At 57.0% G+C, this 25,753-nt stretch overlaps 1 protein-coding gene across 1 annotated transcript in view; it reads right to left on the minus strand.

The window, feature by feature from the left end:
• Nucleotides 1-2: 2 nt before the first annotated feature.
• The window catches only part of CSUI_007874 (amine-terminal region of a tm vesicle-mediated sorter), a gene marked incomplete at its 3' end in the record, with an annotated part of 28,811 nt that continues 3,060 nt past the window's right edge, over nt 3-25,753 (minus strand). The window contains exons 5-19 of the mRNA XM_068068017.1: nt 22,484-25,401; nt 21,419-21,855; nt 18,669-21,163; nt 18,057-18,255; nt 14,638-17,731; nt 14,330-14,478; nt 13,818-14,121; nt 12,207-13,363; nt 10,280-11,944; nt 7,926-9,251; nt 5,208-7,586; nt 3,520-5,022; nt 3,020-3,112; nt 2,079-2,866; nt 3-1,767 (exon numbers count right to left, since the gene is read on the minus strand). Of these exons, the coding sequence (XP_067920005.1) occupies nt 3-1,767; nt 2,079-2,866; nt 3,020-3,112; nt 3,520-5,022; nt 5,208-7,586; nt 7,926-9,251; nt 10,280-11,944; nt 12,207-13,363; nt 13,818-14,121; nt 14,330-14,478; nt 14,638-17,731; nt 18,057-18,255; nt 18,669-21,163; nt 21,419-21,855; nt 22,484-25,259 (20,130 nt within the window). The remainder of the gene's footprint in view (nt 1,768-2,078; nt 2,867-3,019; nt 3,113-3,519; nt 5,023-5,207; nt 7,587-7,925; nt 9,252-10,279; nt 11,945-12,206; nt 13,364-13,817; nt 14,122-14,329; nt 14,479-14,637; nt 17,732-18,056; nt 18,256-18,668; nt 21,164-21,418; nt 21,856-22,483; nt 25,402-25,753) is intronic.

Here is a 25,753-nt window from a genome sequence, read left to right on the forward strand (position 1 = left end):
CGCGGTTTTGCGATGGCGGCCTCTGCGAGTTCCTCTCTTTTCGGTGTTATAACAGATGCATCGGTCACAAATACGGGAACGACTGCAGTGTCCCTCACACGCGAACCCGACAAGAGCGGAAAGCGCGACGGTTGTTGGACGGGATCCCAACTCACTCCGTTGGATGCTGAGGGGCCTTTCGCACCAGCGACTTCACGTAAGCGGCCATGCGTAGAGCGTTCCCGAAGAAGTCCGTCGGGTGAAGACGTTAAAGAGGCTACGTCTGGGTCTATCGAATACCGGGATGGCGCGTTGACAACTGTTCCATTGCACTCCTTGGAGTGTTGTTGTGCTGGTGCTTGGGGAAATGACACTCGTGTCTCCGCTGCGGCCCCCCGGGAACCGGTGAGCGCGCGCTGACTGGTCCCATCCCATGAACGTCTTCGACCCTGCGATGACAGTGGGAGTCCGAAGGCCTCCTTCGGATGGGCATCGAAGGAAGCGGATCCACTGCTGACGTCATCGCTCTCGAAATGCTGACTGGGTCTCCCGTAGGTCCGTGGCCTGTTTTCGCCGGCGTACCTGCGGGGGCCCAAAGATCTACGTGGAGGAAGCAGCCATTCGGCAGCCGCGTACGCCCAAAAAGCCGTGTTCTCCAGACTGCTCCGTTCTGCCGCCTTCGCCCACTCCACGCGGAGGTGAGAGAGGAGCTCCATAAAGGCACTAACGTGCCACGAAGCCAGTGAGAGCCGGACGGCACCATTCTTAGGTTCACTCACTAACCGCGCAGACCTTTCCGTTATTCGACTGCAGCTCACCTCGTTTGTGTACGAGCTACCTGACGTCTTCTCTGCAGTATGGCCTCTCCGGACATGCTGAGTGCGGCGAGCTAGCACACCTCGCCTGCTGGGGCTGCTGGTGGCATTCCTTGAAGACGCAGTCTGACGCGCAGTTGATCCTGTCCGAAAGCCCACTGACGACCCGTGCTCCTTCTCAGAACGTAAATTAAAAACCACGTTTGCGCAGCTATCGGACAATGATGCGTGGACCGACGCATTGACTGTATCAATGAGAGGCTCCCAAACCTCCACTTCATTCTGCTCATTGCTCACTCTTCCATTAACTTGGGCTCTTCCTTCCCTTTTGTCTGTGCGGCTTCCACAACCAGAGAAGCGCAAGGCATCACTCTGCTGCGGACTGTCTTCTGCAGAAAAGATCTGTGCTGACGAGTCAGAGCGCCGGCACATTCTCGGGAGTGCTGTCTTTTCAGCACTCGCCGCCCGCACGACAGTTGATCGCTCGTGCAGCTCAGCGGCTGAGTTCAGTGATAAAGCTATACAATTACGTGCAGCTTGCCCCTCCACCTTGGCCAAGGTAGCTGTCGATGACGTGTCAGTCTCCCGAGAAAATTCGTTGTCAGCGCATGAACGCCGGTTTGCACCTGTGTGTTGTAATCTACCTGCGTCTCGGCTTTCTGAGCTTTCCCCATGCCTACCGCTAATCTTTGCGCCGTCACTCTTGATTGGCAAGGAAATATGCTTCTCTGAAGAAAAAGTGGCTGAGTTCTTCCCCGCACTACTCTTTCCGCTTGTCAGAGCATCCACATTCGACGCAGATGAAGACTTATAACCGAGCCGACCCGGATCACTCGCACCAGTCCCCGCGGTCCGTCTTTCTGGCGCGCCACCTCGGTAACTTGAGAATGAAGGGGCGTCACGGGGCGTGCCGTCACTCCTAGTCTGACGCCTTCTGGCTCGAGCTGATATCCGGTCCGCCATCACGTAAGCCCTGAAGCAAGACAAACCCCAGAACTGAGACGGACCCTGTCTCCTGCAGCAGCTAGGATACGGCAGGCGTCCGCGCTGCCGTCAGTAGCAGTTAGCCATGCGTATCTGCACCATGTTATCATCCACAAGCTGAACCGCTTCGAGCTGGCCGTGTGCGCTTCTGTCACTTCGAGATATCTTTTCTATGCAACTAAGCCCGCACACAGTATCCTGCTGATTCCACCGATGACTGGGGTTCGCGTGCCCGGTAGAGTTCCTACGCAGTTCGGACGTCACGCGCGCCAAGCGGAGTGTCTAGAGAAAAAGACTTACTCGACTTTGATCGTTGCTTCTCCGTGGACGAGGAGTTCCTCAGAAAAGACACTAGTCTGGGCTGTATTGGCCGTCGCTTCTTTCCCTGCAGAGTCCAGCTGTTTCTGAGCCAGCCGGCGCTGTAGGGCCACCATGAGAGGTTGGGCATTATGGTGTTCGACGTCCTTGGATGGGTCGACGCGGCTGATGGCCTTCTTTGCTTCTTGGGTTGAGTAGCTGTCACGTCGGCTTGGTTCAACAGCGAGATCTGTACCAGGAGGGCTATTTTCACCTAAACTGAGAAGGATCCCGCGGTCCCGTGACGAGACTATCGCGGCATTGGTACCAGCAGCTCTGATTCCCTTTATGGTCACACGCAGTAGGGGACGGGTACCACCGCCCCTATCAATGTTATTCCCAGGCGCGAAGGAACTCGGCCATCTAGCACTACCGGCGTTGCAACCACTGATCTTCCCCGGTGGCTCTGAAACCTCCCGGCTTCGCGATCCCCTATAGCCACAGAGCGAGGGAGGCATGCGCGAAGCTTCCGGTGTGACAGGGTCGGAAGCCCCTTCCTCGGCCAGGGCCGGGTGGTGCCTGGATCTCAGTGGGAGATTCCTAGTGACTGCAGAGTCCGTCATGAATGCTGAGGGAACCTCCTCCTCAAACACGTCGTTGAGAAAAACACACGAAAAACGAGGAAGGCTGAGCAACAGCTGACTCGGAGCGACTGACAGGTCAAGAAAATCCAGAAGAAACGACTCTAACATGCTTGTAGGTGTAGGACCTGGGTCGGCTTCTGCTGGCTTCTGCACACAAGATGAGAAAACCAGGTTAAGACCGCGGAAGCTATTTACAACGTGGCAACACTTGCAAACTGTTTTGTCCCTGTCGTAAAACACAGCTCTGGACACAAATCCACCCCGGTGTGACGCTACAAACCGGGGAACACCGTTTCTCACCTCTCTAAAAGTGGTCGCTACGGCCCCATCGGACATGGCGTTCCCACGGAGAAGAAGCGCAAGTTCGACGCTATGATGGACATTCCACAGCGGCTGATATGCGCAGCCGGAAAAGAGAACTAAAACAGAATGCTCCTACCACGTCTTACCGGAGGCCCGCGCCTCCCGTGTAAGGATTGCTGCTAACAAGCTGAGGCCAACAGGCGCAGCACCAGTCGGTCGTCGTCACAGGAAACGCGCTTACTGTAGGCCTTTTACAGGTCTAGAAAAGAAATCAGTACGAAAGATGTCAAGCCCGTTCTCTACGTGTAATCTGACTTCACCAAGCACGTGTCCGCGGCTGACTCGCAGGCGCATGCTAACAAGACCTGTACGGGACCTGCTGCTACTAATCAACGAATTTTTTCGCCCGCCTTGGCTCGTCACCCGCACTGCCTAACAGGAGCGGATTCTACTAAACCCCCACCCCCCACCTAGCTGACGCTGCGGGAAGTGCGTACCACTTTAGCGGAGTTACTGATCAGGTCATCGTTCGGCCTGTCGCCGATGCCTGCCGTCCATATTCCGTCCCAGGCCATAATATTAGGGTACCCCTGTGGAGAAACAAGGCCTTCCAACACTGCCTTGGACCGCTTATCGCGATAAATACCATCGTCTCTGGGCTGTTGCGCCCAACGAAGACAGCCGTCATCTTCTCCTATACACCACCACGTCTGCCCGATCATTGGAGCCCCCCCTGCTGCACCCCGGCCCCCGCTGTCGGGGGGGACAATGTTCATCGTCAGCGCCTTTTCTGTTTCCTCATCGCAGGCCCGGAATCTGTTGTCGACCAAAGGAATGTCTACGGAATTTGGATGCTGGTTAAGGCAAGTACCCTGTAGAGTCAGTGGCATTTTGCTTAAAACCATCCGGGATGGATGCCTAACAGCATCGCGATTCTGAGTCCCCGATTGAGAGTGGTGTGACAGGCCGATTGCAGAGGAGTCAATACTGAAGGATGCAGCGCCGCGAGAGATGCGTGACGGATCAGCAGTAGTTGCCGTTAGCTCCTCAGGCTGACTAGTTTGCTCGCCCTGCTCCATGGCCGCGACCACGAGCATCCGGTGTGTCTTCTTATCAGTGAGCATCAAAGAAACAGCTTCCCGGAGGTGCTGGATGTCCCAGGTCCGGATGCTTAGATCGACGGGCGAGAGCGAAATCACCACCGTGTGGAGTGGTGGCGACAAAGGTGATGAAAGCCTGACGCTTTCTGAAAAGGTCCATTCAGAGTCTGGGATGTAGCCTTCCGTTGCTCGGTTTTTCCCAGCGTAGGACGGAGTGCCGTCTGATTTCGGGGGGTGATGGAGGGAAGAAGAACCGACGTCCTCAGGGAAGAACAGAGGAGCAGCCGTCGCACTGAGGATACTCGGCGTCAAAGCTAGCTCAGCTGGGAGCACCAAGAATGACGAAGATGAATCCACGTAGGACGGCCGGCACTCGCTGCTACAGGCAGAGTGACTGGTGTGCAGTTGCTCCGAGAAATGGGAGCCCAGGGTTGGACGGACCGGGTTGTCGCACTCCGAAGGGGCACTGGCGCGCTTTAGCTGGTACACGGACTTCCCAACATATCTGAACGCAAACCGTCCGCCACGCCGGTCGGCCAGCTCAGGTTCTTCACGGCCACACAGCGTTCTGTCTGCGACCGCACGACGATAGTTCCGAACGCAGTTGGAAAGAAACGAGAAGGGAGGAGAAGAGAAAGAGTAATTAAGAGAAGCTGTTGCCGGAGGCAAAATACTGTGTGAGAAAGGAAGGGATGTACGCTTCCCGGGTAGGCGCCCCGCTTCCTCACGAATGCGGAATGATGTTGGAGCGTCCTGGTCAGTAGGGATGGACGATGAGACGGAGGACCGCTGCGGTGCCAGCCGACACGCCCCTCCTCTACTCAGAAACGCGGACGCGTCTTTGTGCACTGTAACAGTGCAGTTGTTAAGGGTGCACGTGATGGAGTCGGCGCAGTAAACCTGGTCACAACCACACACGCCCCACACATGAAACGAAAGGACTGCTAATCGAATTACCCGGCACTTGATGTGCTTTGCAAAGACATGGCCGCGATACACGGGGAAGCAAAGGTTGTGACATGCGACGACGGCAACGCGGCAGCCGGCGCAGACAAGAGAAGAAGACATTTACACATCTCCCTTACCGTTGCTCGCATTTCAACAACGCCGCCCGTGGGGCTTTGCCCTTGTTTGTGGTGATCAAATGGGTTCTCATCATCAGTCGCGCTGGCTTCCTCTGCATCATGCGACCTACGGCGGCGGCCACTTGTATCGGTCTCTCCCTCCATCGCCGCTGAACCACGAATCTGGAACGGATCCCAGAAAGCTCTCGGCCGTCCATGATCACCAAGACCGTTTGTGCCGCTGTGATCTGCTTCAACAGGTTCCCTCCCACCAAGACAGTTCTCGAGCTGACGCTTGTCGACAAGACCTGACGAGAAATCATATCCCGACAGTACTCTTGATCGCCCTTTATCTGTCTGTGAAAGGCCCGCGTCAGCCCCGCTCTCGTGAATACTTCGCACTAGTTCTTCACTGAGCTCGTGCTTGGTAGCTGCTGGTTCAGCATCACTCCCGAGGTAGTCCTCTCCCCGGTCGCGGGGCGTCGCGCCAGGATAAAGCGGGTCTAGCGGTCGCAGAGAACCTCGGGAAGCACGTCTGCTACGCAGGCGCTCAGGTAGTCTGGACGGTACACTCCGCGAGCCAGAGGTTTTCTTTTTAGTGTGACAGCCGGCAGACGCCCTCGACGTACTGGAGTCCGTACGCGCTTTAGCGAAGTCAGACCGAACCTGCGGCTGCAGAACCGAGCTGCTTGAGCCCCCTGTTGCCTCAGACGCGGCCGTTCTTGGACCGTTTAGGCCTTTCTCCACTTGCGCGCCCAGTCTCTCTCCGAGTTCTCTGCTGATAATAGACTCATTCACGTCGGCAACGCTGTGGGTCAGCCGACGGGTCTGCCTGAGTGCCTGGTGTCGGTCTCCCACCGACAAGCTAAAATGTAACACTTGAGACGTTCTGGTAGCCCCAATTGAAGTCAAAAGAACGAAAGACGCTGGTGTTGCCGCCAGTTCTAGACGCAACTCGTCTACTGAGAAGTGCACGTACTCAGCAGACGCTGTCACCTTTACGCACTGATTGACACTCCCCGCTCCATCAGCGCTGGCTGTTCCTCCTTTGGGAAAGGCGATGCGGAGAAGTTGGAACAGCTGTAGCAAATATGCATGCTGCCGGAGCTGGGCTGAGGACACGCTCCGACGTGTCTCTGCCGGATGCTGCTCTTGAGCTGTCAGCCACCGAGTCGCATTTACTTGAGGCGTGTTCCCCGACTGGCCTAAGAAACAAAGATCGTCAACACCGTCCTGAGTTACCAGAGCCGAATCACCGACACGTGCCGAGGCCTGCCTGGTTTCCCTCTCTGTGACTTCAGTTACTCCGGGCTCAGCTACACCCGGCGAGGCATCGCCAATCACCCGTGCAGGACCACCCTCGCCTCTACGCTCGTGGCTGCTCTCCGCCTTCAGTAACCGCTCTGTGACGCTAAATTGTCTCCGTGCCCCGTCTTCAAAGCCGTATGTAGGCGGAGCACCTCTCGGCCGTTCTGACTTCTTATCTCCCCCTCTCCCCTTGGAACCTCGATGTTTTCTCTTTACACGTGCTGCTCGTGCAGCCCGGGTTGCGGCAGACTCTAGCTCCTGTAACTGCTGCCGACGAAACTCTCCGGCCATCCAAGATGCGAGGATATTGAGTTGTTGAACGGCAGCGAGACAAGGGTGAAGGAAGAGTGCTGCGTCGTAAGACGTGCTGCTACTACTCCGTGCCCGGCCGATAGTGCGGCCTTCTTCCCCTCCACCCGCACAGGACTTTTCAGTTGGAAGACGATGCACGGCAGAGGCCACAGGACGCCTCGACAACAGCTGTTCGCGCCTGTTCAGGTGTGGGCTTAGAGGAAAATCGCCGTTGTCCTCGTGACCGGAGATCAAGTTCCCGCGAAGGTTGTTCGACACACCGACCCCGCGGGGAGCTGCAGCAGCACCATTGATGGGGGTGCGGATTTCAGTCAGAGGAGAGCCATGTCTAACGTTTGTTGTGCCTGAGAAGTGTTGCGGTGAAGCCAGGCCACTCGGCCGCATCGGCAGGACTGGATCAGGCACTGCCTGTCGACGAGTGGAGGTCGGCGTTGATGAAGCGGATGCGCGACCATCCCGGTACCAGACAGGAGACAGCGAGACACCGGAGCCCCGTTGAGCCGCCCCTCCAAAGAACAGGTTATCTTCCCCTTCTTGAAACCCGGCAACAGGTTGACGACTCCAGTGGCCCTGGTCGTCACCGCGGTTCCAGGGTGGAGACTTCACTTTCGGCGAGACCCCAGAAAACGTCGGAGCCTGTGGACTCGATCTCCTTCTAGGTGGGGTAGAGGCGTTGAAGGATGTCGGCACTAGAAAAGAGTGAAAGGGATCCGCCGGTTGCTGCAGGACCGGTAACCCCGGTGCGATTCCCTGCGATGGCCGCCGGTAAGCCGAAGTCCTCTGCACGGACAAGGCACGAGAGAAAATTTAACCAGCGGTCTCACACTACGTGTTCCTGTGGCACTGCTCGGCTCGCTGGGAGAGAGGCAGTCACCTCCCAGTCTGGTACTTCCGTTAAAGAACTCTCAGCACTTCATAGGGAAGTTTGGTTTGACCGGCGAATATACCAGGGCTAAACGGAGGAAGTGCGCGGTTACGCAAACCTCCACTCGACCACATTCTTCGCCGGCCACTGCAGTACCTTTACTTGCTGCCCCCATGTCAGTATACATGTAACCGGATGGAGACGAGACGGCGGACTGCGTGGAGCAAATAACACGGAAAGTAATGGTGACCTACTCCACTCGAGCCTCCAGCTGACTTCAGAAAACTGTGTCGGAAGCGAACGCCGGGGAGCCGAGAACGTTCTAGATCTGCGGGTAAGCCCGATATAGCCTCCAGTTCCGCACTCCCCTGATCTGTTGTCGTGACCGAAGGCCAGCTTCCATTCCCGAGAGCAGGCCCTGCAACTCCTCCAGGATGCCGGTAACTGGCCGTACTGCCTCTTCGACCATATTCGTGGCTGGAGTCAGCCTCCGGCGCCTTCACGTCAGAATCGCGTATCACGGACTGTGTCACGGCGGTTCCGGAGTTCCCGAGCGTCTCGCTCTCAGAGAATGTCCTCTCTCCCCGCCGAGTGGTTGAAGCGCCCAGGCTACTCGTCATAGGTAGACTGCCTACTGTCGACAGGCGGTTTCGCTCAAGGGTGAGCATGATGGACTCCCCAGAGCAAGTTCGCTGGCGCGCCAGATGGTCCACCGGCGATGCGACTTCCAGCGTCCCTTCGGCGTGGCGTGGGCCCAGTCTTGAAGCTCGAAGGAAAGAAGCACGCGGAAGTCCTCTTGGTCCTGCGCCTTCCCGGCGAAGGCGTTTCGGGGACGAAGATACGTCCGCCGACGGAAACAATGAAGGAGTAACGGGTAAAGAATAAGTCGGACTTCCCGGTTTTCTTCCGTGCAGCCGGGCGGTAGTGACCGCGTGCACTGGGAATGTCAAGCAGAAGTGAAGAGCACTGAGAAGCATCGGAGCCACCACGATAGAGGGATTTCCCACAAGCACATACGCGGCAGTGGGCAGCAAAGACGCTACAGTTGTTGGCAAGTCTTCTTGCGACTCGTCCGGAGTGTACCACCCGGTAAACTCCACGTGACGTAATTCTCCGGTAGCTGGAGTGCGTGCGCATTCCTGCTCATTTCCATTTGAAACATGAGTCTTCGCAAAACAGGACTTGGTTTCCAGTACAGAATGCTCAACTAAGTTGCTTCTTGCTGTACTCTCAAGCCGCATTCGGTGACATTTGTTGACAATTGGCAACGCGAGCGACGGCACCAACACCACAGGAAAACGGCAGAGACAGATTTCCGAAGAACGCGGCGACCTACTCTTCAGTGGCTCCCAGAGTGCTGAACTCTCTTCTGCCAGTACCAGCTGAGTTTCCTTCGGCCTCGTGAGAGACCCGTGGGACTGGGTCTGGCCGTCCAGATCGGGGTTCGGACCGGCGCTCGTTAGAGCGCCTCTGTAGGCCGAGGGTTCATTGGAAAACGAGAGGACGTAGGACGGAGTTCTGTCGCTGCTGCTGATGGATTCAGTGATGGAGACAGACTCCACAGTCAGGACGCGGGTATTCTGCAAGCAAGCCGCATATAAAACATGGAACGAGCGAAGCCTGAACACTTGCTCCATTACGAAGCTCCACGCCACAGCACACGCGTTTGGATCGAGTGTCGGTCCGCAGTCCACGGTCTTTTCCCGCCGCGATTCCGACCAGAGCTCCGCTGCGGAAAAAAACGATGGGCCGCCTGTTACGTACGAGTATACAAAAGCGCAGAGCAAAAGCCTTAGTGGGCACCAAGGAAGATCGAAGCTGTACACGGCGCGTTTAGCTCTCGAAGCAATGTCGTCCCGCTGCCCACTTGCGGTCGCAGGCTTCTCGAGTTAAGAGAACCCGCAGTTGTCCCCTCTGATAGGGACACGGTCCAAAAAGCATGGTTCATTCATAATGAGGAGAGAAACTGCAGTCGTGGAGACCGCGAAGCAACCCAAGGCCCGCCTACCAGGGTGCCGACATCCCAAGCTCGAATGTTCCTCGCGTTCACACGGAGTAGAATCACTTTTGCTTGCGCATCACACACGGAGACCGTGATACCCTCCAGCTTCACAGTCAAAAGCAATGAGAGTCGCCGAGCCGGTAAGTGCCAACTCAACGCCAGATGCTGAAGAAAAGGACAGGAACAAATGTTAACCCAGTGGCCGGCCGAGCACGCCGGAGTCGCACTCTGCTTAGCGCTTCATTCGTCTCCAACACGGCAAAGGGCGTCTTCGTATGAACTTGCGAACTGCAGATACCAGCCTGAACTATCTGCCAACTCAAAAGCGTCGCGTGCCATTGCTACAGAGGGGCTGAAGCGTCCGTCTGACCCCCGGAACTTAGTTCTTTCGAACATTGTCGGGTGACTTTGTTGAGTTGCCAGTGGACACTAAGCAGTCCTCTTGGTGCCCCCCTTGCCACAGCAGAGTATCAAAGGAGCGTGACCTAGCAGAGCAAGTATACAAACAACAGAAAAGAGCTCACTGTGAAAAGCTGAGCCCGGCGAATCTAGTGCTTCTCATGGCTGGAGTGTACTGCGTTCACGCTGCTGTGTAAGAGTGTTTACTTTTCGGAGTTGATTTTCCTGGTTGTTTTCGATGCATTTTTCCTGTCGTCGCCGCCTCGAAGCCTCATTCAGAATAGCCAAAAGTCGCTCCTCAGCACTAATATCTGGTCCTTCCTCGCTTCGTCCGTCGGGGTACAAATCACCAGCCTGCATGCCTACGCTTTCGCCGCCTTCACTGGCCCCTTCGACCTCATCATCTTCCTTGCCGCGCTCGCTCGTTTGTCGCTCGTGAGTTGAGTCCATGTCGGATTCCCCATCGTCGTCACTGGCTTGACTGCTCGCTCCATCCGCAGAACTCCATACACTACGCAGCTGCTCAAAAGACTCTCCTTCAGAGCTCTTGGCCGCGCCCGTACCGCCCTCGACTTTCCTGCCTAGACCAGAAGAAAGGCCGTCATCGAAAGTGAGTCCACCTACGCTACCTGGCAAACCACCAATGAGAATAGAATTCTCTGCGGTGATTTCTGAACCGCCAGGCAACACCCCTGCCCTCCCGGAATCACCATGGCTTATAGCCTTCGCGTCTGAATTTCCTCCGAAAAAGAAGTGACTGCTCCACGATCCTCTTCTACTGCTCATAAATCGGCTCCCCCCAAGACCGGCAAAAGCGTCTCCTTCGACTCCCGCTCCCTCAGGCTCACTGTCATCCCCTGTGACTACTGCTTGAAGCAAGGGGAGCTGAGGGGTACAACCGACGTTCATCTGCGCGTTCGCATGGAACGCGGCAACCAGCTGTGGAGCAACGCGTAAGTGAATGTACGAACACTCCACGCAAATGCAAGAGTCGCACTTCTGCGAACGAAAGATCAGCTCCGATCGTTTGACGTTATCTGTGGTGTTTACAGAGGCCGGACACCGCCCTGACTTTGTCCCCGCATACTCCGATCCGTTGCTAACAACCAAGGAACGAACGCCCCCGCCGTCTCTATTGCTGACTTGGTTTATCCGATCTTCGAACAAGCCCGTCTCACGAGTTGGGGCTGCGACCGCGATGCTCTGTCCGGGACGCGTACGTGAGCTCTTAGCGGCCGGAGCAATTACAGGGGCAGATTGACTGGGAAGCAGAGTCTTCCAAACAGATGCATTCAGGGTGAAGCAGTCGCTGATAGAAACCTTTTCCAAGCAATCATTTTCCCACAAAAGCCCAGAGAAACTCTGACCTGCAGTGGTGACTGCGTTATCCAGTGTCTGATGGCCGTACAGGAAAATCTGTGCTTTCTCATAAGATACTCGAAATTCACAAGCGGGGACGGAAAAACTGCTTGAGACAGGGAGATTCCACTCCTCAAACGCCGGAGCACTTATGTCCTGCTGTTGGACTTCTGTGGAGCACCTCCGCTGCGATGCGTCTGCACCTCTAACTGTCACAGATGCTGGGACAGCATTCCCTGCGGGAACAGCGCTCTGTTCGCTTCCTCCTGTTCCAGAGGGAACTGCTTTGCCAGAAGTTGGTTCCTCTTTGCAATTGACTAAGGCTGAGCTCTTCCCGTGAGATGCAAGAATTCCTACTCGCTTTGGGGAAGGCACCTCTGCAAGGGCTGTGGAAGACTGCATCGACTTGGCAGCGTTTGACTTCAGCACCTTTCCAGAGACGTCAGCCACAACGGGACGAAGATCAAAGGGAGCTGGAGGCAACGTAGCTTGAGCATGCAGTTGCGTTGACACCTGTACGATCGAAACCAAAGTGTGCATGCTCACAGCCACTAAGCAGTAACAAGACCTATTACGTGGAGACTATCTGACAACACACGGGGGTCGCATGACGATTATCTGAGGACACACTGGAATACACGCAGGGTCGTGGCGCTTCCCGGATGCTCTCGCCCGCACTGTCCACGACACGTAGTTCAGCACACGACGGCGGAGCCGCAACAGCATACAAAACAGAGCTCAACCGCCAGCCTCACAAAACGTTTATCGGACGCACCTGAAGAAGTCCGCAAGAAACAACAACAGAGGGCGGCTCTTCCATTGTTTCGCCAGCCAGCAGGAACGTAGGAAAAGAGACGCGAACGCGGAGCAGCAAAAACGGCGGCAACAAGGTCAATCCAGTTCTACTGGTATCTTCAGAACCGGCGTTGCGGGTCCACCCGTGACTCGTTGAAAACTGCCTCTGATGCTGTGCGCTTCTGCCGCCAGCACTCCCCGTCAAGCCCTGCTTTCCCGACACCACTCCAGAGCACGGATCCCCCGTCAATTTTCCTTCAGCTGCCGGCAGGCCTGTGCGTTCCACACCGTGGGCAGACCGCGCCACTGTTTGTTGACGCACTACCTCTCGCTGGGCCCAAGCTCGCCGCTGCTGCTGCTCAAAGTGCTTGATTTGCCGGAGCTTCTGCAGCCGCTCTTGTTGGAGTTGCTGCAGCTGCGCATGCTGATGGCGGCTCAGTCGGCGGAGGCGGTCCAGAACTTCCTGGCATGCAGTGCGGCAGTCCCCCAGAAACTGAAATAACAAGAGGAACTCCGGAATGCGCACGAGGCAACAGCTGTCCCGAATGCAAAGTGACATGGAGGAGCACGACGATGCTAGATAACCGTGCTGGCTTAGTCTTTCCTGTACGACGGCTGTCCGATGTGCCAGTGGGCTATAAGCGACTTCGAGCCATGGAGCAGGCCGATTCGCAGACGAGCCGGCTCTCGCTTCAGGTGGCGATCTGGGACATAAACCAGATGTAGAAGGGCAGGCAGAACCCACGCCAAGTACATGCTGGTTAACAGGATCCAAGCAGGAGAGATTTGACTTTGTTTCTCCCCGTCGATACGAAAGATGCCTCCGCCGCCCCTGCTTCAGCCCGCCTCCACCCACATCGGCAAGATTATCCTCCGTTCTTCGGTGGGGAGGCGCCTCTGCGTCTGGGGGGTCGGATGCCTCCTGTCGCTTAGCCTTGCGGCTTCTTGTCCGGGTAAAGCTCCACTGAGTAGCAGTGAACAGCTCCGCAGCTGCTGAGTTCTTCGGTTGCTCGCCAGCAAGGAAGATGGGAAGCCCTAGTCCGCCGCTCGCAACATTAAAAGAGGATAGGTGAAAGCGATGACTTCTCGTTTTGATGTACGAACAGTCGCCCAGATCCAGGACGGAAAGACAACTGTCTGGAAAAAAGACATGAAGAAAAACAAACTGCCGAGGTGCCTTTACGTGATCAATGACATTCATCTGGACGAACGCGCGACCGCACAAACTTCCTATGCTGGGCAACTGGTGGCATCCGAATAGCGTCCAGTCCCACCCACACCTCAGCAGCCTTTTCTGAGGAACACACCGGTACTCTAGGTCCTCCGACGCAGATCTGTCCCGGCGGCACGCAGGAGAGGTTTGTAGCTTGCACGATGTCGTACAGAGCACTGGACCGGACCTCTCCTAAGCACTGGAGTCGCCGGAGTGAACGTTCCACGCTTTCGCACCAATACAGTCGATATGTGGAGGACCAGTCGTCAGTTATTCTAGCCATCAAGTAAGATCTCGAATGTGGTTTCTCCACCGCACCCATTCTACTTCAGTCAACAAGGAAGTGCGCCGAGCCAGGACGAGAAAAAGACGACGCACTTGTGTAGCACTGAAGAAAGCTGACGACCACTCCTTTCGAAGTGAGGTGCACGGTCCAGTTGCTGTCCGCGGCTTCACCGTCGTAGGAAGCGGGGCTTCTTTGCGTCTCCACAGATCCAACCGGTGTTGGGACAGCAACAGTTCGCTCTCCCACCTTCCCAGCTCTGAAGCTGCTGCTGGCAACGCTGCCGTCCAGCGTTACGGTCAAGGCCTTGGAAACAGTCCTACCAAACGCAGAGGCGGCCGCCACGGTGCTCACGAGAGGAGCAACTGCAGTACAAACCTCCTGAATAGTTTGAGGAGCCTGGCAAGCACAAACGTGTCCGCAAAGGAAGAAAGAATAACCAAAACCGCTCGCACTGATGCGTTGAAAGAACCCAGTCGCGGCGGGCTCATATATGCGTGGGTTGAACTGAACTCGACCGTCAGCTGTGGCGGCACTTGGTTGACCATGTAACCACCACGTGCCCGTGTGATTGACAACTTCTTCGAAGACTACATCATGGGATTACCAGAAAGGCATCAAACTTCGAAAGTGCAACGCGCAGGTGGTTGCCCTGTAAACTTGCCCACATCAAGTAGCTCTCCATCCGTCGTTTCCGGAGCTGCTCGATTACGCCGCTGTCACCAACACTTTCTCTCAACGTCGACGACATCGAGCCTGGGAAGCAAGAAGAGAACGCGCCACCTGGATGGCAATCATCTCAAAGGAAGTCTGGCCACCCAATAAGTAGAGTCTGCCGACGAGGTGAAGGCCCCAGGCAGACACACAAACGGACCTCTAGCAGCAAGCACCACTTGTTCATCCGCACTCACTTACCCCTTATAACAGCAACTTCTCCAGACCAAACATCATACGATTTCTGGTAGGGCCCTGAAACCGCCCCTCCGCCTTCACGGGAGTTGGCCTGCTGCCGGCTTCCCAAGCTGCCGCTAGAGGCGTTGCCTCGCGGAGTCCGGAGGGACCCCTGAAGCATGACACGCCGCCGGCTCTGCGGAATGACATGCGAGTTTTCAAGGATAGCGTTTTTGAGAACGAAATCCACACAGGACACGGGATCAAGAAGCGGAGAAATCACTACACTCCCCGCAACACCAACAAGAGTCAGCACCAGAGCTCCACGCTGTAACTGCTGCTGCCGCCACTTCTCCTGTTGTTTTTGCAGCTTTCCGTAGAGCTGACCCACGTACAGCTGTCGGGCGGCTTCGGCCCGGTCGAGGTCTCTGCCGTGAACCATCTGGCCAAGCGGTGTGACGCACTTGCTGTAGTGATGTGATACCCGGGGAACCATGTCATCCCGGGAGTAAAGATTGACAACCGCTGAGAGCGGAGAGGACGGAGGAAGCAGCTGCACCGCCAGGCGGTCAACTAACAATTTGATTGACACCCCACACAGGTGAGCCTGCACGCCGGAGAGCCGCGCCTTTGGTGGCGCCGACCCGTCAGGAGGAACAGCAGCAGGCGCTCTTCCAGTTTGCTGCAAGTCGGCCCCTGTAGGGATGCTCACCGAAGATAGCGACGCTCCCGACCGGCCTTGCGCGGGCGTTGAGCACTGCGACAAACGTGGAGTAAGTGACCGTAGCAAATTCGGCTCACCCGGGACATACGCAACATCCTCTCTTGCCTCGATGCCGGACAACCCCGTGTTACGCCGCTGCAGAAGGGCGCCGCTGCCGGGGCGACGTAAACACGATCTGCACTTCCAGTAAGCACGGACATCAGAGGGCGCGTCTTGCATCGCCTCCCGCCCGGCGTGTCGCACTGGAGTGCGTCTTACTGTAGGGGGGAACGAGCGAACGCACTCCGGCGCAACGACGGAATCCTGGGTGATGGAGAGACGGTTCTTGGGCGACTCCCCGTGAGGATTGCAAGAACAAAGAGAAAGGTGTCTCTGCTCTTGAAAAGTCACACCTGCCTGCTTCGGTCCGAATGAAGACAACGACGAAATCGCACTGCTGTCACTCAGTCCTGATGGTATTCGAGACGGCGAGGACGGGGCACGCGAGCGCGCGCAGCAGCCAGTGCACGTACTGCTCGCGATGCTGAATCCCCTGCACCGACGCGCGCAACACCGGGTCGTCACCAGTTGCCATTCTCGGTTTGCCCGTACTTGAAAAACCCACGTCCACAAACTGGTTGACCTGTCAGCGCAACAACCCTGTCGGGCCTGGTATCCGTTGTTGGACTTGCTTCTTTCCTGACCACCATGTTCTCTGGCAGCAGGTAAGGTCCCACGAGTATGCAAGCGGGATTCCGGTCGTGCCCTAGAGGCGTTTGCTTCAAGTGTGCCATCGAGTCCCTGTTCACAAGAAGAGGAACGTCTAGCAAATTCAGTGTCTCCAACCATCGTCGTTGCTGCTGACAAAGCAGAAAATGCCATGTGAGCTGAGAGGCTCTGGTCGTTGCTGTACGCAACTCCGCGGACGGACTCGGGCCCTGCCTGTGACAAAGGAAGAGGGTTTCTGTACCCCCTTTGCCGTCGTGAATTGACTCTCGCAGTAAGCCGGCGTTCACGAGCCACCGGAGCGGGCCTCGCCAGACGGCTGAAAAAAGCTGGGGCAGGAGCGGTTACAACGACCGACAGAAGCGAAACCGTAGATCTGCTGCAGTACGCAGCTGGGATCGTATCGCTAGTTCCGGTGTCCCCGCACACGCCGGATGGCGGGTAGCACGGACAGCGCATTTCCGCACTCAGAGCTAGAGCATGACAGACGGCAACGGGAACACTGTCGGTTGGATGCCTGTATATCCAGAGTGTCAGAGGGCAAATGACAGGCCTGAAATTACAGCACGGCTGGCCTGCCGCTGCACGAAATAGACGGACGGACTCTTCTGCCTCCGCACGAGAGCTAGCCGGCTGTCGGCGCCACTCGCACCAAAACACCGGGCGGCTGTTGGACAGACCGCGCACATTACGAGACCTCTCTGGTCCACATCCTGCCCCGAGCAACCCGTCGATTGCGCTCCTCTCTCTGCTCTTGAGAAGACGTGCCACGGTATTTTGCGAAAGACCACCCACGTCAGTGAACTCTCCTCCCTGCGGCGAAACTCTGAATGGAGCGGCTCCGGTGAAGTCACTGAATGCATTCTCGTCCCCCTTCGCTATGTGATGAGCATGACCGCTGCTGGCACAGGAGCCACAACCGATGACCCCCGGCCGGCAACCAAGGAAAACATACCAGCCTGACGCCCAAAGTGTGGTCCATGAAGCGGCACTGAGGAAACATGCCTTCGGCGCGTACAATATTGCTCGGGCAGCATGCCCGCGGGCGTCGGCCTCTCCAGGACCGAAAAACTTGCCAGCCAACTGAGCAGAAGGGAGGGAAGACGAAAGAGCGGAAAACCCCCCCCCAATCGCACACGCCGCCACTGGCTGCTGCCGTTCCCCGTCGTGAGCACCTGCAGCAACTGCAAAACATCCCCTGTCGGGAATAGGCTGCTCGGCTTGACCTGCAGGACTGTGAGACACCAACGAGGTAGACAGTCTGGACGCCTGTGCTGACTGGTCCCTCGGAGAGTGGAAGCCTGGCACCTGGGCTGCGGCGGCAGTAGCTACCGCTTTACAAGACAGTGTCGTTCCCTGATCTGCCACATACGAACTCAGTCCACCAACGTAGAAGGGGACGAAAACTAAACTGGAAGCGAGAGCACAGGCGCGCATTGCTGCGTCCCAGGTCGTGACGACGCGCAAAAGGAAGTGCAAGCTGTGGGCCTCGATCCGAGCAAGAGGGACGGGAGCCAGGGGAAGAAGAAAGAAGGAAGGCGACGTAACGGTAGTTAGAAAGTTCTTGGAGTGCAGTAGCACCGCTGCTGGCGAAGCACCTGCGTGAAAGCACCAATACAGATCCGCAGATCTGTGAGTGGAAACTGTTGGACCAGCGGCGCCAGGTACCACGGGGTCGTGTTTAGGAGTCTGGGGAACCGCAACAGGCAAGGCCACTGCACCAGTGCCGCCACATCACGAAAACGCTATGCGACCGAGGCCGTTGACAGGAATGTGTACGTCCCAACAAATATCAGGAAAAGGCACACAAAACGAAGACACCCCTTGTACGAGGAGTAGTTCNNNNGAACTACTCCTCGTACAAGGGGTCCCATGTCACGCATTATAAGAGGACTCCTGGACATCGCCGGAAAGCAAAGAAAAACCCCCAGTACAACACAAGCTTTCACCGGCAGCGCAACTCAAGAAGTGAAAGCTGTTCCCTGCAGCGCTCGACGGCTCATTCGGAAGTTACCGGCGGAATGCTGATCAGCGTCGCACGTAAGTGAGCGCTACTCCGACGACATGAATAATTTTCGTAAACTCGTCTCCAGACAATGAACACACCAGTTCTGCTTCCGTCGCTTCCACGGGTTTCGGGGCGTATGAGCTGACGCTGCCGCTGAATAGCCCCAACTGTTTCCGCCTCCACACCAACGCGCACGGTGACCTCTCTGCCAAAACACACAGCAAAAGACAAAGGGACTCGGCTGTCTTTCCCCAAGCGTCAGAGGAGCTGCACACTGCGACGGCGTCCGGCAAAAACTGCATCCCTGAGAGGCAGATGTTTTTTGATGTATCCGTCATTCTGTGAACACAAGCTGCGTGCTTGACGAACTCCATTGTGCAAGATCGCCGCTGCCAACAGGCCGCTCAGATACCGCTTTCGAGCCGAACACGCGCAGGCCACTTCGCTCAAGATAATGAAGCGCACGTCGTAAAGAAAGCACTCCCTTTCCTGTAAGAGGTACGTCCATGAGATTCAACAAAAAGAGCTCGTCTGCACCCGGCGACAGAAGAACTGAAGAACGGAAGAGGCACCGCTCGGCCGCGTGGCAGCACTCCGCAGGTGCTGTGGCACGCTCACTTGCTTATGCCATCTGCCCTGGCCAGAGCGGTATTTGGAGGTCTCTGGAGGAATTCCGCGGCAATGCCAGGGCACGACAGCAGCAGGTAGCACGATCCAGATCCGTCTGCCTTCTTGGACAGGCTCTCTGGATCACCCACATTGTCAAGACCCTCCGATAATAACGGTGTCCGTCGTCCGGTGGCATCGTCGCCCACACTCCTTTCTTCTGCCGCCTCCCTAGGATCTCTCCTACCCAGTGGGAAATCCATTGCCGCATTCTCGCCTGACGTTATCTGTGCTGTCCTTCCGGCCTCCGCCGCCCCCCCCCCTTCCCTGGAGGCTTTCTCGCGTGGCAGCTTCGACAGCAGGCCACTCGCTTCTGCGTTGGCTCCGGGGAAACCGTCAACCGCGACCTGGGCCTCGAGAACGTGCATTAGATACCGCAGCTGCGGAGAGACACCAATCTGAAGACCCTCAACAGCGGCAGCGCAGATCTGCGGCGAAGCGGAAGATGATGGAGTCATTGCAGCTGTGATAGTCCGGCAGGACACAATGCCGCAGGGAGCGCGGGAGGGCGTCTCCTGCATGATTTGGAAAAAAGGCGAAGCCGCAACCTTCCGAGCCAGCGGCCACGAGAAAATCCCCTCTCGACTGCACGCGGATTCTGGCTGTTCCTCACAGAAAAGGTCAGTAGTTTGTCCAATTGGAATACTACGTGCGTGGGAGACGAACGACTGCTGTCGTGGAGATGCAGACGAGTCTGTTCCCGTTAGCTCTAAGCCCGCTCCCCATCTGTATCGAGCACGCCTGAGTGCTTTAGGCATTCCAGCTGCCGCAGTGGGCAATAGCACAAGCAGGTGGGAGATTTCAACTTGAAGAGTCCGTTGCTCGGCCAGGCTGTGGTCTGCGACCCAGTGCTGATGCTGCAAACAGAGGTGTTCCAACGCCAGAAAATCGTGCCACTGAGACCCATGCCGGGAATTCCGAAGCTGTGCCTGCTTGGCGCGAACTGCTGCCTCAGCTCGAAGGATAGCAGCTCCCGCCCGAGACGTTGCTTCAGACACCGTTGCAAAAGCGGTAGTCGCGGCAGCAGCAGCTAAACTTCGCAGATAATCGATGGAAAATCGCCCCCTCCCTCGCCGCAACAGAGGCTGAGACGGTACGGCCTTCGCGGCTTCCGTCGTGCGGGGATCGCAATCGCTACCATGGCGCAGACGGCTAACACCGCCCTTCGTCCCGCTGGCGCTTTGCGGAGGAAAAGTCTCCTCTGCATTTTCCCCGCACTCCGAGTGCCCTGAGCTGTCCGAGTGACACTGCCCCGAGTGGTCCAATACGTCGTCGAGAACAGCGCGGTATGCAGCCGAAAACGAAGAGGACGGAGATGACGTCGGAGTTACAATGAACGAGAAGGCAGATGCACCCTGGTTTCCAGTGCTGCAACTTCGTGTTGTGACACCGTTGTTCTCCGTGTCCTTCGTCCGCTCTACTTTCAGGTAGGCCACGGGTGGGGCCGTCGTTGAAGCTGTAGCGGTAGCCTCTCGACACGCCATATCCGCAGCCTCGTCGGCCGCCACGAGGCAAGCCGTCAGACATGCGGACGAGGACGGCGGCGGCAGACTTGGGATCGCCAGTGGTATGTACAGAGGAAGCGCCAGCTCGCTGTCTACAGTCGGCTTGGCAGAAAAGTCCACTCTGTGTCCACCGACGCGTCGGGCGTTACATCTGGCGAGAAGGCCATTTCGCCGAGAAATTATGGCCTGCGAGCTGTCACCGCCTCCCTCCGCGCCTTCTTCGTAGAACCGCAGCCGCGCAGACGCCGAAGCAGGGCTTTCCAGCAGCTTCGAAACAGATGTAAGGAAACGGAGAAGAGCCGGAGACAACAAGAAAAAAGGCATGGAAATATCGCAGCTCAGAGTAGTTGGGGAACACGAGCACCGTAGTAACATGGTCCCAGACCCTCCCACATCCGGATGCACTTCACGCTCGAAGCGTTTCCTGTGTGCCGCACCCCAGCCCCCATCAGAGCCGTCTTCACCACCCGGTGAAAGAGACCGCGAAAGCGAAGAGGAGGTGGAGGAGTGTCCATGTCTCGACGCAGCCGCGGCAGTGCCTTTACCAACTGTAGAGGGGACTTCCTGATGTGATACCGAACTGCCGGTGGAGCTGCAGACTTCTCTGGAAGACTGGGAACCTACAGAAGACCCCCAGTCAGAGTTTCCTGACCGCCGCCGGCTGATGCCTACAGGCCCTCGAGCCAATCTCGTGCCGACACGGCTCAGCTGGGGACGGGTCGTGGTGGATTTCCGAAACCGCAGGGTACCAGGCCGCGCCGGCATCAACCGAGAAGGAAAGTCAGGCTTCTCGCTTCGCCGAAGCCCGCTGAACAGGCGCGTCTTCAGTTGCGCAGCAAACGTTGAACGTTGTTTCAGCGGTGACTGCACTGATGTGACCGCAAGGCTTTCCGCCGTGTGAGGGGGTTGGTTTGAGACGGGCCGCGAACCGTCCCCGACATCCTGTTGAGGAAGGGACACAGCCAGACACCTCGCACGGACTTGACACACTGTCAGATGGAGAGCTAACCGTGTCAGCAGCCATGGCCTACATGGCCTCGGCATCTACGTGAGGCGAACGCAGCAACGGGCAGTTTTCGCTAGGTTTACTTTGAGTGGACCATAACGAGGGGGTGCAAGTCGTACAATGGTTTCCCGCGCGAAACGCCCACGTTTCTAGGCCCAGGCACCACCTCTCAGGGGGGTGACACTGCTTACCCGGGGGCGACTATGCGTTGGCAGACGACGCTGAGGCGGTGCAGCGGGCATGGAGACAGGGCTTTCAGTCTCTAAGAGCACCTTCGTCTGGTAACCGCGTGTCGCTAAGTTGCGAGCCGGGCCCGTCAACTCGTTGCAGACTCCGCGACCTGATAGGGGCGCTCTAGAAGAGCCTGCCAAGCCTGTGGGATTAACATCGGCTGAAGGACTTTCTCGGGTCCGCTGAGGAGACTGCACCCCTCCCTGTATGTCCTCGTCCGAGCCACCACACCAGCGCTGTTGTCCGTCTTCGCTTGATTCGCGGAGACAGCACCACGACGAGGCGTCGTTCTGTGCAGTCAAACGTAGGCGTTCGGAGAGAGTTTGATGAAGTCGCTCAATAGAAGAGGGCGGAGGGAGCAACCCGTAGAACGCTGCGTCAACAGGGCAGCCGTGCTCTGTGGAAACTCAAACGACACAGAAACTGACGGCGAGTTGCAGAACAAAAACGTGAATTTCCTCTCCAGTCGCCTTCCGCATGTGCCGAATATACTTGGGGCCTAGGAGCGCTGCCGACGTGGTTTGTCTTTGCTGGACGACTAACAGACGAAGCAGCCAACGCCTCTTACAACACCCGTCGGATCCCGTGTCCTTTGTCACCAATCTTCTAGTAACAAAGAGCAAGCCCCAGTCTGTAGAGCACACATTGCTTGACGGGCGTGCTGTTCGATGAGACCTCGAACCTAAATACAGATGCATCTGATGCTGACCAAAGCATTGCAATTCTGTCTGAAACAGCTATACACGACGCTCACCATAGAATACAATTGGCATGGTACAGGGACGATCTGGGACACACGCACGAACGAGGGTCGTTCGAATACTTGAAATCCCTGGAATACGACACACGACGCCCCCCCGCCACTTTGCCGCCGCACACTGTTTTCCTAGTAGTGTATGCGAGATCTTCGGGGAACCATCCTTCTCTTATTGCTGTCTGCTCTATTCTCCTGCAGCACAGATGACGAATGAAGTGTCCTAACTCAACGCCACAAAAGCCAAGCAGGTCTGGCTAACAACACTCACTCCATGATGGCTCCGCTGGTCCTGCATAGCCGTTAGTGACAGAAAACCACCAAAACACACACCGCTCTCCAGGGAGTATCCACGTCCTCAGACTTTTTCCTTTGTCCTCCGCGACGCTCAAACCGGCGACCATGCCGGCTTCCGGCTGAGTTTGACCGGGAAGGCCCGGGCTTTTCCAGGCAGACGCTGGGTCCACGAGTCCCCTGGTGGAGAAAGATCGTGACTCGAGTACTTCATTACTGCTCCGTTCTGCTCGGCACGAAATGTCCCCCTGTCCCGAATGTCGTGCTGAAATCAACTGCCACTGAAAGCCCACGTCATAGAGCATTATGTCAACAGCATCTCCCCAGCGGGGTATCCGGAGTCCCGGCAAAAAATGTTGCGCTTGGTTCCATTCCCCTTCATCCACGAGGCGAGTCTCCATAGCTCCTCTTAAACCACGTGTCCTTTTTTGCCTCATCTGTCCCCGCGTGATGGTTCGATGCGCATCAACGCCCCTCCCCCTTTGCCCCGCCGAAACCAGTGCTGACTCCGGAAGCTCGACTCCGTTCTCTACTCTCCAGGCACTGACGGGATGTGGCCGGAAACCAGTCTTCACAGCCCGGCGCTCGCGTCTCTTTCCCGGCATACTTACGAGCACAGCGCCGACACCCGCGGAATCTACACTTGCTTGGACTTCCGGTGGCATGTGCGTCCATTTTCTGCTAAGACAACAGCCTCCTCGAAGCACTGCGCTATGCGTTTTCAGCTGTCCCGTTGGAACCTCAGACCGAGCAACACTAACACCTCCTGGCGGAAGCAGCCTCGGATCGTCAAAGCTGTCCTCAATCAGTCTCCACTGGAACCGCCTGGCCAGGTCCTGCTCCTCGAGGTGGTGTAGACGCAGTCCAAGCGCGCTCACTGTGAGAGTGACTGATACCCCTGCGTTGCTTCGAGCAGCTGCTGAAGTAGCTGAGAGGGCGTGGGACCCTCCCTCCATGTTCCCCCGCGGTCGGACACTCCTTTCGCTCTCCGAAGGGCCCAGATGCTCCCTTCCTCTCACTTCGGGAACCGTCGCGAGACCCTGCTGGCGTGAAATGGGGGGTCTCAAAGAAGCCTGCGCGTTTGGATGAACAGCGGGATCGCCTAGCAGTTCAGGCATACCGGCTGATCTTGCGCCGTTGTCCCCCCAGGCACCACCACGTTCAGCGCGAGAACGCGAGAGAGCTACAGAACCAGTCTGCTCTTGACCAACTCTGTAGAACGCAGCGGCTGGTCGCAGTCCAGCCTGCTGCTTCTGCCAGGGTTGCTGGCCGTCCTCCCACGGATGATGGTCTGTATCACGCACTTCGGCGCCATGAACGAGAAAAAGATTTCCTGAAGTGTGTTCAGTGCACACGTTTCTTTGCATCCCAAACTGTCCTGCTGAGAATTCCCTCTCATCACCTCCTACCCCGCTTGCCGAGCCGGTGTCCCCTCCTCTATTTTCTGGGGACCACGAGGGGGAAGCCTGCATTCCACGAGTCACAGGAGGCCCCGCTCGGCTGACAGGTCCCCAGGGTGGCGCGCTGTTCTCGGGCTGCGAAGACCACTGGTACGGCTTTCCGAGGTAGCTGTGGTCAGCCTCGCCACCCGTCAATAAGGAGACGCTTGAATTTCCCCCGTAACCGCTCCCGCTAAAACCAGAGTCCTGTCCTCTTGACAAGTGGTAGTCCGCCTGCTCGAGGATTTCGGTTTGCTGAGGAAACGCCGAAGCAAGGTATCCTGGCACCGACTCAGTCCACTCATCCTCCGCAGACTGGTGCTGGGACGACCACGGCCCGGCGAACCCACGGCGTCCGTACTGCCAAGAGAGGTGGGCCCTGCCCGCGCCTTGTCGAAAACGACCCAGGGAGAAGTGTTGCCGCATCCGGCGACCAATAGACAGAGGGCTGGCATCCCGCGGCGCACCGCTTGTCCCAGGAAACAGGTTTCGCACCATGTTGTACACGCGCCGCGGTAGCAGAGAAGCTGTCAAAGTGAAGGGAGGTAAAGACAGAGGAGGAAGGCTGGGTTCCACCAATGAAGGCCACCACGCGGAGTCCGCATCGGGAACAGATAGCATGACGGAGCGCAAACTGAGACCGCGTGACCCTGACTTCTCGACGCCAGCTGGTCTCACGAGTGCGCCTCCGTAAGGCTCGAGATCCCGAGCAGTAGGCACCTCTCCAGGCATTCCCGCCGGCTCAGCCCCCAGTGGAGCATGTCGGTGCAGAAGGAACAGATCGTATGCAGGAAGACCCGGATCTAGGACAGCCTGCCGGTACCACAGGACTAACAGCTCCGTGGGCAAGTACAGAAGTTCTTCTTCTTCCATACGCCGCAGATCTTTAAGCAAGTCCTTCTCAGACGGGACACCAGTCCCTGTGGAAGACCTAAACCGCCCTAAAAACATCGACGAATTCGCGCGAGCCGCGCGGGCCTTGGCTGCTTCACAGCGGTGTCTGCACCTCAGATCGACGTACGCTTTGTGATGTCGCAGTATAGTAATGACTACGGGTGAGAAAAGGGAAGCTAAAGAGGAGCCAACGGCCCGCAGCGCTCGTAGCCAAATCACTGCTTTGACTGCAAAACGCCACCGCTGACGAACAACGTCAGAACGTGAGCCAGAGAAAACTGAATTCGGAGATCCTCCGTCGGAGAAACAGAGACTGCCGGGGCTGTCTGCTCCCGAGTCGCCTCTCCCTAACCGCCCTGCCGTCAGTGGACGTGATTCACAGCAACTGGGTGGCATCGAAGGTGACACTCTCAGAGACATGCAGTGCGGCGCGGCACTGCCGACACATTCCGTGTTGGCACCGCGGTTGTCAGAGGGATTGTGGAGCGCGGTAACGCGGTCGCGCAGGGGGGGTTTGCGAGGGCTCTCCCGCAAAGCGAGAAAAAGTGCCGGAGTTACCAGGCTGAGGGCAACACAATAGCAGGACAGAAATTTATCAATAGCGCAGATAGCACAGCTCTGCTAAAGAAGACTTCAGAGCGTCAAGAGAGCTACCGCACAGGCCACGATCCAACTAATAGACCGTGTAGGCATTCAAATACAGCTCGATAACATTGGTGACTCTCCTTGTTCCCCAGCGTCCTACAGCTTGAGCCGTGATTACAAAGCATGCTAAAACTTCAGACCGTTTCCCTCAGAAGACGCGCCAAACACGTTCGGGACAGCTCAGCTAGTCCCGTCAGGAAAGGTGTCAGGCAATACAGAGGACGAAGCGTGGTTGACACCTACTGCCAGGAAGCTCTTGAGCGGTTGAA

Source organism: Cystoisospora suis, assembly GCF_002600585.1.
Source record: "Cystoisospora suis strain Wien I chromosome Unknown contig_4245, whole genome shotgun sequence".
NCBI lineage: Eukaryota > Apicomplexa > Conoidasida > Eucoccidiorida > Sarcocystidae > Cystoisospora > Cystoisospora suis.